This window comes from Misgurnus anguillicaudatus, chromosome 16 (assembly GCF_027580225.2).
Source record: "Misgurnus anguillicaudatus chromosome 16, ASM2758022v2, whole genome shotgun sequence".
In the NCBI taxonomy this organism is placed as follows: domain Eukaryota; kingdom Metazoa; phylum Chordata; class Actinopteri; order Cypriniformes; family Cobitidae; genus Misgurnus; species Misgurnus anguillicaudatus.
Genome location: NC_073352.2, coordinates 31,537,440 through 31,551,641, shown reverse-complemented (window position 1 = coordinate 31,551,641; position 14,202 = coordinate 31,537,440). Strand labels below are relative to the sequence as shown.

The following is a 14,202-nucleotide window of genomic DNA, read 5'->3' as shown; positions in this document are numbered from 1 at the left end:
CTCTGTGCTATGGTGGGGCCTGAATCCTGATTGGAACTTTTCATATGTACTATTATTTGTCAAAAATGTGCGTAACTGGCTTGCCACTACCTTTTCTAATATTTTCGAAAGAAAAGGGAGATTTGAGATTGGTCTAAAGTTATTAAGCTCTCCCTGATCAAGCTGTGGTTTTTTAATCAGCGGTTTAATAACTGCTAGTTTGAAAGATGTTGGAACGTATCCTATTTCTAGCGATGAGTTAAAGATATTTAGAACCGGGGTTGATACTACAGGAAATACCTCTTTAAGTAGTTTTGTGGGAACGGGGTCTAATATACAGGACGATGATTTGGATGACGTTACTAGTTTAGAGAGCTCTTCTATTGTAGTAGGTTTAAATGAATCAAGATGTTCGTGTGGTAGTCTAGTGTTAAGTGAACTAACGGGTAGAGTGGTGGCTGCCTGTGTAGCTACGATGTTTTCCCTTTAGGTGATTTCAAATATCAACATTGGCTTTAAGAGATCATGCATCCCGCCTTTAAGAGTATATTTCTTTTGCAAATTGCATTATAAAGCAATTACTGGCTTTTACAACTACTTGTGTGAAGAATAAACATAGGCTTTGTGTAGACGTAAACTCTCTTCCATTATACAAATAAACACTACTTTCAAAGGGATATCCCATTATAAAGTTGTTGTAAAACACTAAGGACAGTGCATCCTTTAAGAATGGGGGCTACATTTATTGTCCACTATCTGTTTTAATCAAGCTTTTAGAAGTTACTATTGGCCCACATTCTCTCACAAAATTCGCTATGTTCAGCACCAGCGCGCTAAACAGCAAGCTGTCATCGACCAAAAAGCATTTTTCCTAATCAAATAGCAAGGACAAAGAGAGATGATAATGTGTAGTGAAGGAGCTCCATCATTCGTGCCTCTCGTCTCTCTCGTTCTCCACTCATCTCCCCGAATTGAATACAGATACAGAGAGGGCGTGACTCCGAGTATCCATTAATGTTTGGTGCGATGTCTGTTTTATGCTTCACGGCCTAATGGATTAAAGCACTCCACTCCTGCACCATTGTCTGTCCAGGCAGAAGATTAGCCTGACACCGGGGTGATGGCAGGGAGCGGACGGCAATCCCATTTGGACCGTGAAATGTATGTGCGTTGGAGATGGGGGGACAGATTTATCACAGAGCTCCGGTTGAGGGGGGAGGAGGGGAAAGAATTGGGATGATACACGCATGTCAGGTGTTCTGGCGGTGTGCTTTGCCAGCGCTGTGATCTTTGTCTCGTCTCAGTATGTGATTGTACCCCTGAGGTCGGCAGTGGACTAGTTTATGCAACCCCTGTCCTGCATGCTGCTGCAGGTGTGACCAATGTGCCACTTAAAGCCAGCCTGACCTTTATTAACAATACATTTCATCAAAATGAATACCTGACCTACTAAAGCGATCTGGTCAAATAACATAGAAACGGAAATATAAGGTTGTGCCAGATTTCACAGTTGTTTATTGTAAAGAAAAAGACTTTACAATAAGGTTGTATTTGTTAACATTAGTTAATGCATTAGCTAACATGAACTAACAATGAGTAAAACTACGATGACTTTATTAATCTTAGCTCAACAAATCTATTAGTAAACGCTTAAATTAATGTATATGTTATCAAAATGGTTAATATTATTTAATGAACAATGAATTTACAATTGTTTTGCCATTGGAAACACTTTGGAAAAGGGAGTCGGGCCAAGTACCAAAACACACTTGTAGCCAATCAGCATTAAGTGGCTTGTCTACTAACCGATATCATTGCCTGGGTTGCGTATGTATGGGGCGGGTCTATCAAAAGAATGTCAAGATTCTATTGGGGTAGGGGCGTGTTTGTTTTGGTGATTTTAAAATGTCAACATTGACTTTCAGAGATTCTTGCATTTTGAAGACACATTATTTTTAATGTGCATATCTGTTAAACTACTTTTGGCCTTGGAGTTACAGTAACAACCATGCACTTAAAGCCACAAAACTTTCATTGTTATTATATGTGGTCCTTAGTTTTCCAAATAAGGAAAACTGTCCGCCTGTTCTGACCTGCTGCTTAATTCAGCATTCTTTAAATAGAGTTGTGATTTATTATATAGACACAGTATGTCCCATTTTTGCTGATGAACGACATAAAGGTCCCTAGTGGAGAGAATATGACCAGCATTCTGTGTTGAGTCTGCACTGTTAGACTTAACTGTAATTTCTACAGTAACTTACCACAAAATGCCCAGTAAAATGCCATCATTTTCTTTTCAAGTTCATAACTGTAATATGCATTGCATTATGGGTATTAACATTTAATTTACAGTGATTTACTGTATTTTTTAATTTGCGGTACACTGCTGTAAAACAACAGCAGTAGTGCTACTGTAGTTGAATAAAACAATGTTATTAACGTAAATTTTGCTGGAGGCTACTTGGGGAGTGTAGCGAGTAACTTTATCAAGTGGCACCGTGGTAGTGTTACGGACCTACAACATTTTTAAAACTAGGTTACAGTAAGGGTAGTATACTGTAAAATGGAACTGCGGTAAGGGCATCATACTGTAAAAAACATGTACAGTACTGTAATGGGGCAGTTACAGTAACTTACCGCATATATACAATAAAAAGTCTAACAGTGTGTGTTAGCTCATTTGGATGCTTCTTCCTTTTTTCATCTTCTCTCAGGTGCCAGTATTGCAGCCCATGGACCTTATGGTTGAGGCTACACCTAGAAGAGTGTTTTCAAATGCACACACGTATCACATCAACTCGATCTCTGTAAACAGCGACTATGAAACCTTCATGTCCACGGATGACCTGAGGATCAACCTGTGGAACCTGGAGATCACCAACAGAAGCTTTAGTATCCTTTGATGTCATATCACACTGACCACAACTGTTTTAGTTTGCTGTAAATGTTAAGGAGATTTCCTGAGCTGTTTCTCTTCAGACATTGTAGATATAAAGCCAGCAAACATGGAGGAGCTGACGGAGGTGATCACAGCGGCGGAGTTTCACCCTCACCAGTGTAACACATTCGTCTACAGTAGCAGTAAAGGCTCCATACGTCTGTGTGACATGAGGGCCTCGGCACTCTGTGACAACCATTCAAAATGTGAGTCGTTACCTCAGATGTTTCTCTTAAAGTCTGTGTAGAGTCTCAACACATTATACATGTTAGAAATGTATTGCTGAAAGATGGTACAAAGACTAAAGTATGTAGTACTGAATTGTGGAGTTAAGAGCTCTTTATAGTTGTGCGTAGGTCCTACGGTCCTTTTCGAAGTGCAAAAACACGCACTGGTAGGCAGTATCCACGTGTGTAACAACAGTAGCAGCGCGACCATCAAAGAAGAAGAAGAGTGGCAAGTTAACCCACAAGCGAAGAAGAAACAGCAACCTGTTGTGTATGTTTTGTGAAGACCAGCAATGATGGAAGTAAATAAACAGCGACATTTGTTGCAGTTTGAATTAAATCACTCCTCAACTTGGCCCATCTTTGTTTTCACCGTCACAAACGGAAATACCTATGACGCAGGTTTTTTACATGACGGGAAGGGTTCTGGTGGACCAATCACAGCGCTTGCAGTCCGCGTAGAACTGACGCACTGTTAAAAATTTTGCAAGGTGCACGTCAGGCTACGCAGAGCTACGCACAGGCTACGGATAACGTACGGCGTAGCTACAGCGTAGAGCTTACGCACGACTATAAATCGGGCTTTAAACTGTAAATTAGTTTTTCACCATTCAGATAATCTGGGCGGGGCTAAAATTGTGTCTCAGTGACATACTGGAGCCATAGAGCATGGCCAATCGCGAGCATCCATTCAGGTTGTAACAGAAAGTTGAAAGAGACGCCAGTTTTTCCGCGAGGGGGCGTGGTTTCAGCTGCGCTTATGGACACGCCCCTAGCGTTTGAGAGCAGAGTATCCTGCTTTTTTCAATATTTTAAAGAGCACCTATTGGTCGATTCACGTTTTTACATTTCCTTTGGTGTGTAAGTGTGTATTAGTACACGTTAGCGATATGGAAAATGTACAACCCCACAGAAAACGATAATGCGGGTTATCATCTTTAACGTAAATCTCTTTTCTTGGACTACAACAAATACACGGATTGTAGGAAACAGTTTACTTCCTGGGATTGGTGATGTAGTAAAGATCGACATTATCATAATTCCTCCCGCTTCGGACTTACTTTTTTTATTTAAATTTGGCTGAAGGTTTAACTCTTTCCCTGCCAATGACGAGTTTTTACGGCAATCCATATTTCCGCTGTTATCCACTAGGTGGCGCTCTTACCCAACTTATAAAACACTAAAGCATCCACTAATACAAAAACAGTAAAAACTCTGTATATTTTTGATCGTCATTCTGAATCTGATCTCCAATAAAAGTCCTTAAAAAAAAAAAATTATCTTTCATTTGATATATTGTATGTTTATATATTTAAAGAAGAACAATTTCTGGAAGGCATTCAATTTTTGTGAAAATCATAAAAAATGCTTGCGCTGGCTGGCAACCTTTTTTTTAAAACGCTTTACGCGAACTTTAATCTTCAGACGATAGAGGCAGATCAAATGAAACAACTGAAATTTGTTATATCTGTTGTTAAACAGCAGTTTAATGTTTGGTTAAAATTACTAAAAGATACAAAAACACATATAAATGTGTGTGCTTTTTGTTATTATTATAAACCAAATATAAAACATTAGAAATTCAAGATACCGTATAACTTTATGGTCCCCAGAGAGCGTGAGCGGTACGTACACCATGACAGAGATTAGCCTTTCTTCCACCCAGAGCAAAGGAGGTGGCATTGAGGATTATGCAAATGTTTAATATGATTGCGTCTCTTTTGGCTTAACCGGCTAATTTCATTTGGGGATGGACTCGATGCTTGCTGATGGACCAGTACTGTCCATATACGGTCAAAGCCCCGCTGGGTGCACATGGCTGAATTGATAACCACAAACTGACACCATTTTCATTTCCAAAGTAGTAGATGCATGTGCATTTCATGATCAGATTGAATGCATTGACATTTAAGCTCGGCATCAAAATCAATGCTTGAGGACAGATAGCCTAAGCTTTAGTTTTCTCAACGCTGCAGGAATTCGGTCATATCCTTTGTGTTTACTGGTCCGTGCATTTGGATCCTGTTGAATACGCCATTTGCATTCTGCCGTTGAATTTTAAACACGGGCAAATTTGCTGGAGGGTTTTCTGTGAAAGCTACGGTTTTAGCTGTCTGGGTTTGTATTTCCAGCCACATGCCGTCTTACATTGTACACACATCTGTCAATTTTTTTCTTGTACGTGAACTCACAGCAGGCCGATGTGCCAGTTTGCCTCAGGAAAGACTTCCTCTACGTCTTTACTACCACATGTGTGTGTGTGTTTAGGATTGTGTGCAGATATTCTTTCCACCCACACTAATAAATCTCCCAGGCATCCCAGAGGATATTCGTAAAAATCAATCTATGATGTAAGTTGGGGGAGGCTAACCTAGCTCAGCGGGGTTATCGTGCCCCGACGGACTCATTAGCCCTCGGTGAATGACACACAGCGTGACCGCAGGTGGACAGGCTCTCATTGTGACCTGCAGTCCAGCAGTGTCCAAACATCTCCACCAGCACTGATGTGTGTCACCTTTCCCTCTGCTTACATTGTTTACCCGCTGCAGAGATGCCTGTGGACACATCACAGGATAATCCACAACTGAATCAACAGCACTATTAGGGGAAAACCGGTAGTAGATGATAAATATCTGTTTTTCTGTTGTGGCATGTGCATTATTTCCCTGGTGAGCTCGGTGCATTTGTTACGTGCTGGGAGGCAAACAGTTGAATTGATTCGGAAATACTTTCTTTGGAAGTTTGGTTTCAATAAAGTTAGTTGTTCAAGTCAATGTGAAATGGCATTTGTTATTAAAAAATGCTATGAATTTAAATGAGTGGTTGCAGTATAAGGATTGAAAAATGATGACATCCGTTAAAAAGGAAAGTTATTTAGAGGAAAAATGTTGGCTGTCACGATTATGACATTTGGCTGACGGTTAATTGTCTAATAAATTGTGACCGTTGTGACGATTATTTGCCTGTTTTAGGATTTTGACGATTATGTCGATTAATTGTCTGTTTTATTGCTTTGACATTTAATTCTCATAATTTTTTGTTTGTTCATGAAATAATTCATAGTACACTGCAAAAAATGAAATCTTAGTATTTTTGTCTTGTTTTCAGTAAAAATATTTAAAAATTCTTAAATTGGGATGCTTTTTCTTGATGAGCAAAGCAACCCAAGAGAATGAGTCTAGTTTGTGGACCGAAAACGTCAAATTTGGATGATTTTGTGCATAAAACAAGCAAAAAAACTTGCCAATGGGGTAAGCAAAAAAATCTTAAACATTTCTTTAAACATTAAATTGAAGAAAAATTAGCTTACCCCATTGGAAGATTTTTTTGCTTGTTTTATGCACAAAATTGTTGGGTTGTTTTGCTCATCAAGAAGGGGCTTCTTAATTGGATAATTTTTTAAAGATGTTTTTGCTGAAAACAAGACAAAAATACAAATCATTTTTTGCAGTGTAGCCAATCCTACTAAGGTCATATTAGTACTGGACCACATGTCTGTAGTGGCTGCAAAAAAATCAACTCACTAAATTTGGAATTGGTGTTTTGGAAATGTATGTTTTACCTGGCAATTCATACTAATTATCAAAGTTTTGCACCATTTCTTTAAATGCTGTTTTTTCCACTGTATTGAATGGCATTGCGATGTTTCGCATTACATTGTCAGTTAAGAAGCTCCATCTGATACTGTCTCGTTTTTACAGGCACTGCAGCTCCCCCTTGTGTTTTTTAAAGAGATGTGCAATCATTGCGGTGATCTGCATCGATTATTTAATCATTGTGACAGCCCTAAATGTTACATTTGATGTTAAATTGTTACATGTCAGACTATGAATATAAACATCTTTGAATTATTAATTCTGAATTATTAATATGGTCAAATTATATTATAAAAGCCAGAGAATCCAATACGTCTTTCTAAATTTGGTTTCTATTTTTGCATGTCTAGTTTTTGAGGAGCCAGAAGATCCAAGCAATCGTTCCTTTTTCTCTGAAATCATCTCTTCCATCTCTGACGTGAAGTTCAGCCACAGCGGGCGCTACCTGATGACACGTGACTATCTGACAGTGAAGGTCTGGGATCTCAACATGGAGAGCAAACCATTAGAGACCTATCAGGTAAAGCACTTGCATTTCAAGCATTAAAAATAAGTTTTTAAAGGCCCAAAATGTCTGGTAGATTTAGAGCAAACCTAACATTCAATTTAAGGGTACAGTGTGTAACTTTTAGAAAGATCTCTTGATGCTTGATGCTGCTAAAAAACACACACTGGACCGTTAAGGGCATACTCACATTGTACTTAAAGGCGGTGTGTATAAATTCTAGAGCCATCTAGTGGTGAGATTGCGAGTTGCAACCAACAGCTCACCCTTTAATTTCAAAACGCATATGGTAGCCGCAACAGGACAAACATGTTGTCGTCTAAAACCAACGTTGGGACGAGACGCGCTTGGTAGAACAGTTTAGAGCTACTGTAAAAACATGATGGAGACATACATGCAAGGACACCCGCGATGTATGTAGATAAAAATGCTTCATTCTAATTCTGCGTACACACCAAACGCGAAGCATCACGTTCCTCGCTTTAGATTACTCGCGGGATTTAACTTCATATGAATTTTTCATCTTGCGCAAAGACGTGTTTGAGGTGAATAACGCGTGTTTTCGCAGCAACGCGCCACCCAATTTGCATCATTCGCATTGCACTACGCGAGTTTCCTTTTATTCACATCTTTGTATTGATTTTGTATGTAATCTCCTCACGCAAATCATTGAAATTTACGTTTGGTGTGTACACCCCATAAGGTAAAAAAAATATCCAGTTCATTACGTAAAGTCTTTATACACCACTAATAATATAGATATGTATATTATATTGCATTTCTGTCAAAAGATCCATCTACAAGTTACACAATGCATCTTTAAAGGGACACTCCACTTTTTTTCAAAATAGCCTCATTTTACAGCTACCCTAGAGTTAAACACTTTTACCGTTTTGGAATCCATTCAGCCGATCTCCGGGTCTGGCACTACCACTTTTAGCATAGCTTAGCATAATCCATTGAATCTGATTAGACTATTAGCATCCCGCTTAAAATAACCAAAGAGTTTTGAAAACTAGTTACATCCTGTAATAAAACTGGCGTAAAATTTAAAGTTGTGATTTTCTAGGCAGATATGGCTAGAACTATACTCTTATTGTGGCGTAATAATCAATTACTTCATGGCTGCAGGAGGCGCAATGATATAACGCAATGCCCGGAAATAGTGCCCTGCTATTGAAAGTTACCAAGGGGACTATTTTCGGGCGCTGCATAATATTATTCCGCTTGCTGCAGCCATGGTACGGCAAATTCCTTGATTATAGTTTCTAGCCATATCGGCCTAGAAAATCACAACTTTTAATTTTATGTCGGTTTATTTTATGCTCTACCAATGAGCTATACAGGAGCACTTACTACTATTAACACACAAACCTTTACACAAACCATGTCACTATTTCATCCACCAGGTTCACGACTACTTAAGAAGTAAACTGTGCTCACTGTATGAAAACGATTGCATCTTCGACAAATTTGAATGCGTCTGGAATGGATCCGACAGGTCAGTTTTACAAACCTATTAAAATATTATCCATTAATCTGTTGAGATATTAAACATTGTTGATGTTTCATCTTCTGTCGAGTGTGATCATGACAGGTTCCTACAACAATTTCTTCCGAATGTTCGACCGCAATACAAAGCGTGACGTGACGCTGGAGGCATCTCGGGAGAACAGCAAACCTCGGGCGATCCTGAAACCCCGCAAGGTGTGCGTCGGTGGTAAACGTCGCAAAGACGAGATCAGCGTTGACAGCCTGGACTTCAGCAAGAAAATCCTCCACACTGCCTGGCATCCCTACGAAAACATCATCGCCGTCGCAGCCACCAATAACCTTTATATATTTCAGGATAAGGTCAACTAGCACAACTGTACCACCTACGAACCAGATAACATTGTAGCGCTGCTCGATGTGATGTCGAAGGGTGTGTTTGTGCTAGTTTTGTAACCCATGTGGGAGGAAGACTGTAGGGTACGAATAAAGCATTTCCGATGCTGCAGGTGGCCCTGCACAATCCCTCTTCCTATTAAATATCTGCATTTCCTCTCATTTTAACTGTTTATTTATTGTATTTATTCATTTTCTGTGCTGAATGGAAATGCCTCCCTGAACCAATGCAAGTGTGCATTGACACAATGATGTGAAGTTCGGCTGTGGACATGGACCCCTTTATCGACATCAGAGAGGTGCCTTTATAAAAGACATACTGAATAAAAACAAAGCCCTCCTGATTTCTGCCAAAATGGCAACTATAGACTGATCTAAACTGATTGATCCCGACACACAATCTATGGATGCAATCGCAGCAACCTGATTGGACGGAGCGCTGGAGTAAACGTCAATCTCATTGGTCAAAACGTCATGTTTCATTATTTCATGTCGTCCTCTTGTTTTGATGTAACCATTAATAAGCTGTGGTGCCTTCTTTTCGTATGTGGGTACTGGGGGTCAGATAGGGTGGTTGGGTGGGATTTGAATTGGGTGGTTTTTGGGTCGTGAAGTGTGAATGTTTTTACAAGAAATGTGAATAGCTTTGTGTACGATGGGAAAAGAATTGCAGCGACGTGGTGTATGAGTACACAAAATTGAAGTACTTGAATTTTCCATTATAGTCTACATTATCTATGCTCATGACTCAAACCATGTTATTTTTTAAACTTCAGTGCTGTGCCGGGTGTAAAGTATTATTGCATGCAACATGACGTCAGCAATGAGCCAATGAAGAAAACAGACGTATACAAACATCAGATACCATCTTTTTCATTCGAACAAACCTGTTTCTTTCCACAGCATTTGTCTGAGACTGTTAAAACGTTGTCCTCGTTCACTTCTGTCACTTTGGCCTGAGGATGACTGAATACCGGTATCATGATGTAGCCTATACATGACATACGTGAAGGTTAAATGATATCAGGGACTTTTATGTACAAACGAACCAGTAATGTTCTCCTCTTAAGAAAAAAAACTTCAGTTGAATTCTTAATGAATCAAAGTTTTATAGCTCAGAATGTATCTACATGCAATTATTTGCCATGCAGTCTTTATGCTTAATGGGATTCGTTGAAATAAAAAGACACGAAAAACTTGAAGTACAGTCTGTCTTAAACAATGGCGCCATCTTGTGGCAAGAAACGCATTATTTTGACTATCAATGCAAGTCTGTTTCTTTATAACAATAAATTTGATTTAAGATTGATATTATGCATATATACTTACCGAATTTCCTTAAAATTTGCAGCTTTGACGCAGCTTCCACTGAAACCGGAAATTAAGGCGCGAAATATTGAGTGGCTGGCTCCTCCTCTTTTTAAATTAGCCAATAGCGATTAGTTTACCTCACCGACTGGAAGCTGAAGCTGAAGTGAGTGAGTGTAATATCTTTCTATATCTAAGTTTTGAATGTTTCTAAATAAGGATTTTGTCAATGTTTTGGAGCACAATTCGTTAAGGTTAACATAGTCATATTAATAGCCAAAAATAACCTTCAAATTTTATTCCATGGGTCATTTTCATCAAGTTTTAGTTTAAAGTGCACATTAATTATTGTGACCCTGTCGGTAAAATTTAGGCAAAATTCTCATAATTTATTATGGGTTTAGGTTCAGTAAAAAAAAATAGGTAAATAAAAAAAAAGATGAATAAATGTGAGTATCCTAAACTATAGTGTGAAATGATATATCAAAGTTTATACTTTGGAAATTGTTTTGAAATTGTGTAACTATTAAGAGTATTATTATTTCTGAATAACTTGAGACATACAGCTGTTTCTCTTATTTCTAACCAAAATGATCAATCCTTATAAACTCTGAAATGACAACTTTATTAAAACTTAAAAAAAAAACATTAAAACTGAATAATATAAGCTTGAAAAAAACGACACTGAAAAAAAATGATTCATTCAAATTTCTCTTTTTTTTAAGGTAAGTGGTTGCAATCAATTTATTTAAGCTACATTTAAACAAAAGTTTTTTATTTGATTTTACTTTACCAATCTTTTTGTTTAAATGTAGCTTTAATAAATTGATTGCAACCACTTACCTTACAAACATTGAGTAAATTGAATGAATCATTTTTTTCAGTGATAACCTTTCATATTTCAGTGTGGGGTAAACCTCCATCAAAAATATTTTTTATAATATTATGCTAAAATTTTTATAATTAGATAACACTGTTGCATTTGTTAACATTAGGTTGATATTAAATGATTTTAATTTCAGCATTTAGCCTAATCAAACATTTTTAAAATCAAACATTGATTTGAATATTAATGCCCAATTAACTAACATGAAAAACTGTATAAATAAAAAAAAAAATTTACTTCTCAATGTATTGAATTTGCATTATTACTTTTTAAGAAGCCTCACCCTGGGCCATTTTTTGTCTTTATTATTCGTTCAGTCCAAGTTATGCATTTCAAAAACGTTTAACTTAAATGTTAGTTTTCTAATACAAAATTAATATATTGGTACAATTAAACATTTTAGCATACACCAACAAATCAGAATATTTTTAATATGAGAAACATTTTATTCAAAGAACCCTAAACTTTTGAAGGTTATACATTCAAATTGAACCATTTTGATGTTAATTAAAACACTAATAATGCATCACCAACCCATCTAGGTTAATCGACTGTGACAGAAATATTAAATATTTCAAATGTTTTTTTCAGTCTGCACTGAAATGTGTTGCCGAGACAAACTCAATTCCTCATCAAAATTCATACATTCCAGCTCCTCCATATTTCCATTTGCAATCATCCTTTATCTCAGACAGGAAATAAAAGAATCCATCATTTCCCGAGACAATAGAGGAAATATATTTTACTCGACTGGAGGTCGCAGCTGTGTGCAGCTTATTACCCGAAATCATTTTAATTGGACTCGGGAGGATGAAATTAAGCGCTGCGTGTCATCTGGAGACGGCACCTGTCAATCAAAGCATCCTTTATAAGCGCGCTCCGCTTGCGCGCTTTGGCACTTTGGAGAGAGGCGCGCGGTCGGGTCGAAAGCGCACGGATTCATCCATTGCGCGGAAGTTTATTTTATTTATCTGAGAAAGTAACTTTAGTTAGTTACTAAATTTGTCTCCACTTATCTATCAATCCCTGTGGAAATGGATAAACTGGCGAGCACGAACGCAAGCGTCGGGAACAGCTCCCTGGATAGGCGCTCATTTCTGGAGCGCAGTGGATATCAGCATCTTGATCAAGAAGACCTGAGGGTTTTGATTCCTGTCGTGCTGGGAATCGTTTGCGTCCTTGGCTTTACCGGGAATGTCACGGCTATGGGAGTCCTGATAACCAACGCGCGTAAAGGGAAGCTGTCTCTGATAAACGCGCTCATCCTCAACCTGATGCTGGCTGATGGTTTGGTCCTGGCGTTTGCTGTACCCTTCAAAGCTGCTGCCTATTCCCGTGCCAGCTGGACACTGGGTTTGTTTGTCTGTAAGACCTGTGATTGGTTCCTGCACTCCTGCATGACTGCAAAGAGCTTCACGGTGGCCATCATGGCCAAAGCTTGCCACAGGTATGTCAGTAATCCCACCAAGCAGGTGACCATCCGGTTTAAGACTATCGTGGTTGTCTTGCTCTTCACTTGGCTCCTAGCGTGTGTGGTACCCATACCCCAATGGCTATTTGCCACCCTGCAGAGAGAAGCAGGTGGAATGATTTGTGTGCAATCCGTGCCATCTGACGCCCACGATTTTATGTCCGTGTATGTCAAGGCGTACCCCCTTCTGGCCTATTGCATGCCATTAAGCTTTGCTTTGCTTTACTTCTGGAAGGCTTATGGACGGTGCCAGCGCCGGTCCAGCAAGACCCAGAACCTGCGAACGCAGATCAGATCACGCAAACTGACCCTCATGTTGTTCAGCCTGACCGTTGCCATGGCCATCATGTGGCTTCCTCAGTGGGTGTCATGGGTGTGGATGCGGCACGCGTGGGAGACTGAGAGCATCTTTCCTCCTGTCATTTTTTCTCTCTCCGCCCAGCTTCTCATGTTCTCCATCTCGCTGATCAACCCTCTCATCGTTCTGGCCCTTTCTGAGGAGTTCAGAGAGGGTTACATAGACCTGTGGCGTAGACTAACCCTCCGCAAACAACCGGCAAAACACAAGCAAGGGCCGCACACCCCGACCGCACCAAAGTCACCCACCCCAAGACCCGAGAGATCGGCCCACCTGCCTCCTCATCGGCCTGAGCAACCAGAAGAACAGAAACTGGAGAAGGACACAGACCAGAACGGAGGAAAAAAACAAAGTCCAAGCAACAAGGATGGAATAGTACTGCAAGATGTGGAGCAGTTTTGGTACGAGAGAGAATCCGGTTCCCATTCACTAGAAAATGACCCTGTGCCCTGGGAACACCAAGACCACAAGCAAGAAAAACAGTAAGACTGTCCTACCCATGGCACTGAGTGTTATAATTTATCTTTTTTTTTTCAACACAAACTAAAATCATACAACAGATCAGACCTCACTTGAATGAATTCCTCCCAATCTTCATGTTTAATCATATTTATTAATTTTCTATTGTGATTATGTTTATAAAAATGAGAACAGGTTTGGTATCATTGAAGTGCGTATATATAATGACTTTGTATAATTTGTATTGTATTATGCTGCTTTAAAATCCAGTTGAATGTATTATATATTGTAACAGGTAGAGACGTCGCTAAAAAAGCTGTGCGTGTTGCTGTATTATGTACAACAGGACAATAATGATGCCGGAAAGCTGTGCATAGCTCTCTCCTGCCTATAGTGTTTTGAAAATAGATGTTTCAGTTTTGGTTATAGGACCGTGTGTTTGGGCATTTTCAGAAAGTGAGATCTGTATAGAAAAAAAAAACTATTAAACTAAGAAAAAATATTCAGAAAATGCATTTGTGTAAAACAATAAATTTGAATACATTATATAAAATGGAGACGTGTTTTTTGTGTTAAAACTTTAAC

General features: G+C 38.9%; 2 protein-coding genes across 5 annotated transcripts in view; both read left to right on the top strand.

Annotated features, from left to right (window-relative positions):
* ppp2r2ba (protein phosphatase 2, regulatory subunit B, beta a) overlaps positions 1-10,337 on the top strand; it is an 89,822-nt gene extending 79,485 nt beyond the window's left edge. For all 4 annotated transcript variants that reach the window (XM_055177246.2, XM_055177248.2, XM_055177249.2 and 1 more), the window contains 5 exons: positions 2,697-2,874; positions 2,962-3,126; positions 7,094-7,263; positions 8,658-8,749; positions 8,832-10,337. In XM_055177246.2, coding sequence (XP_055033221.2) covers positions 2,697-2,874; positions 2,962-3,126; positions 7,094-7,263; positions 8,658-8,749; positions 8,832-9,111 — 885 coding nt within the window. In that variant the 3' untranslated portion in view covers positions 9,112-10,337. The remainder of the gene's footprint in view (positions 1-2,696; positions 2,875-2,961; positions 3,127-7,093; positions 7,264-8,657; positions 8,750-8,831) is intronic.
* Positions 10,338-11,954: 1,617 nt separating this feature from the next.
* gpr151 (G protein-coupled receptor 151) lies at positions 11,955-14,195 on the top strand. The gene has a single exon (XM_055177994.2). The coding sequence runs from the start codon at positions 12,364-12,366 to the stop codon at positions 13,642-13,644; it is 1,281 nt and encodes a 426-aa protein (XP_055033969.2). The 5' UTR covers positions 11,955-12,363; the 3' UTR covers positions 13,645-14,195.
* Positions 14,196-14,202: the final 7 nt, after the last annotated feature.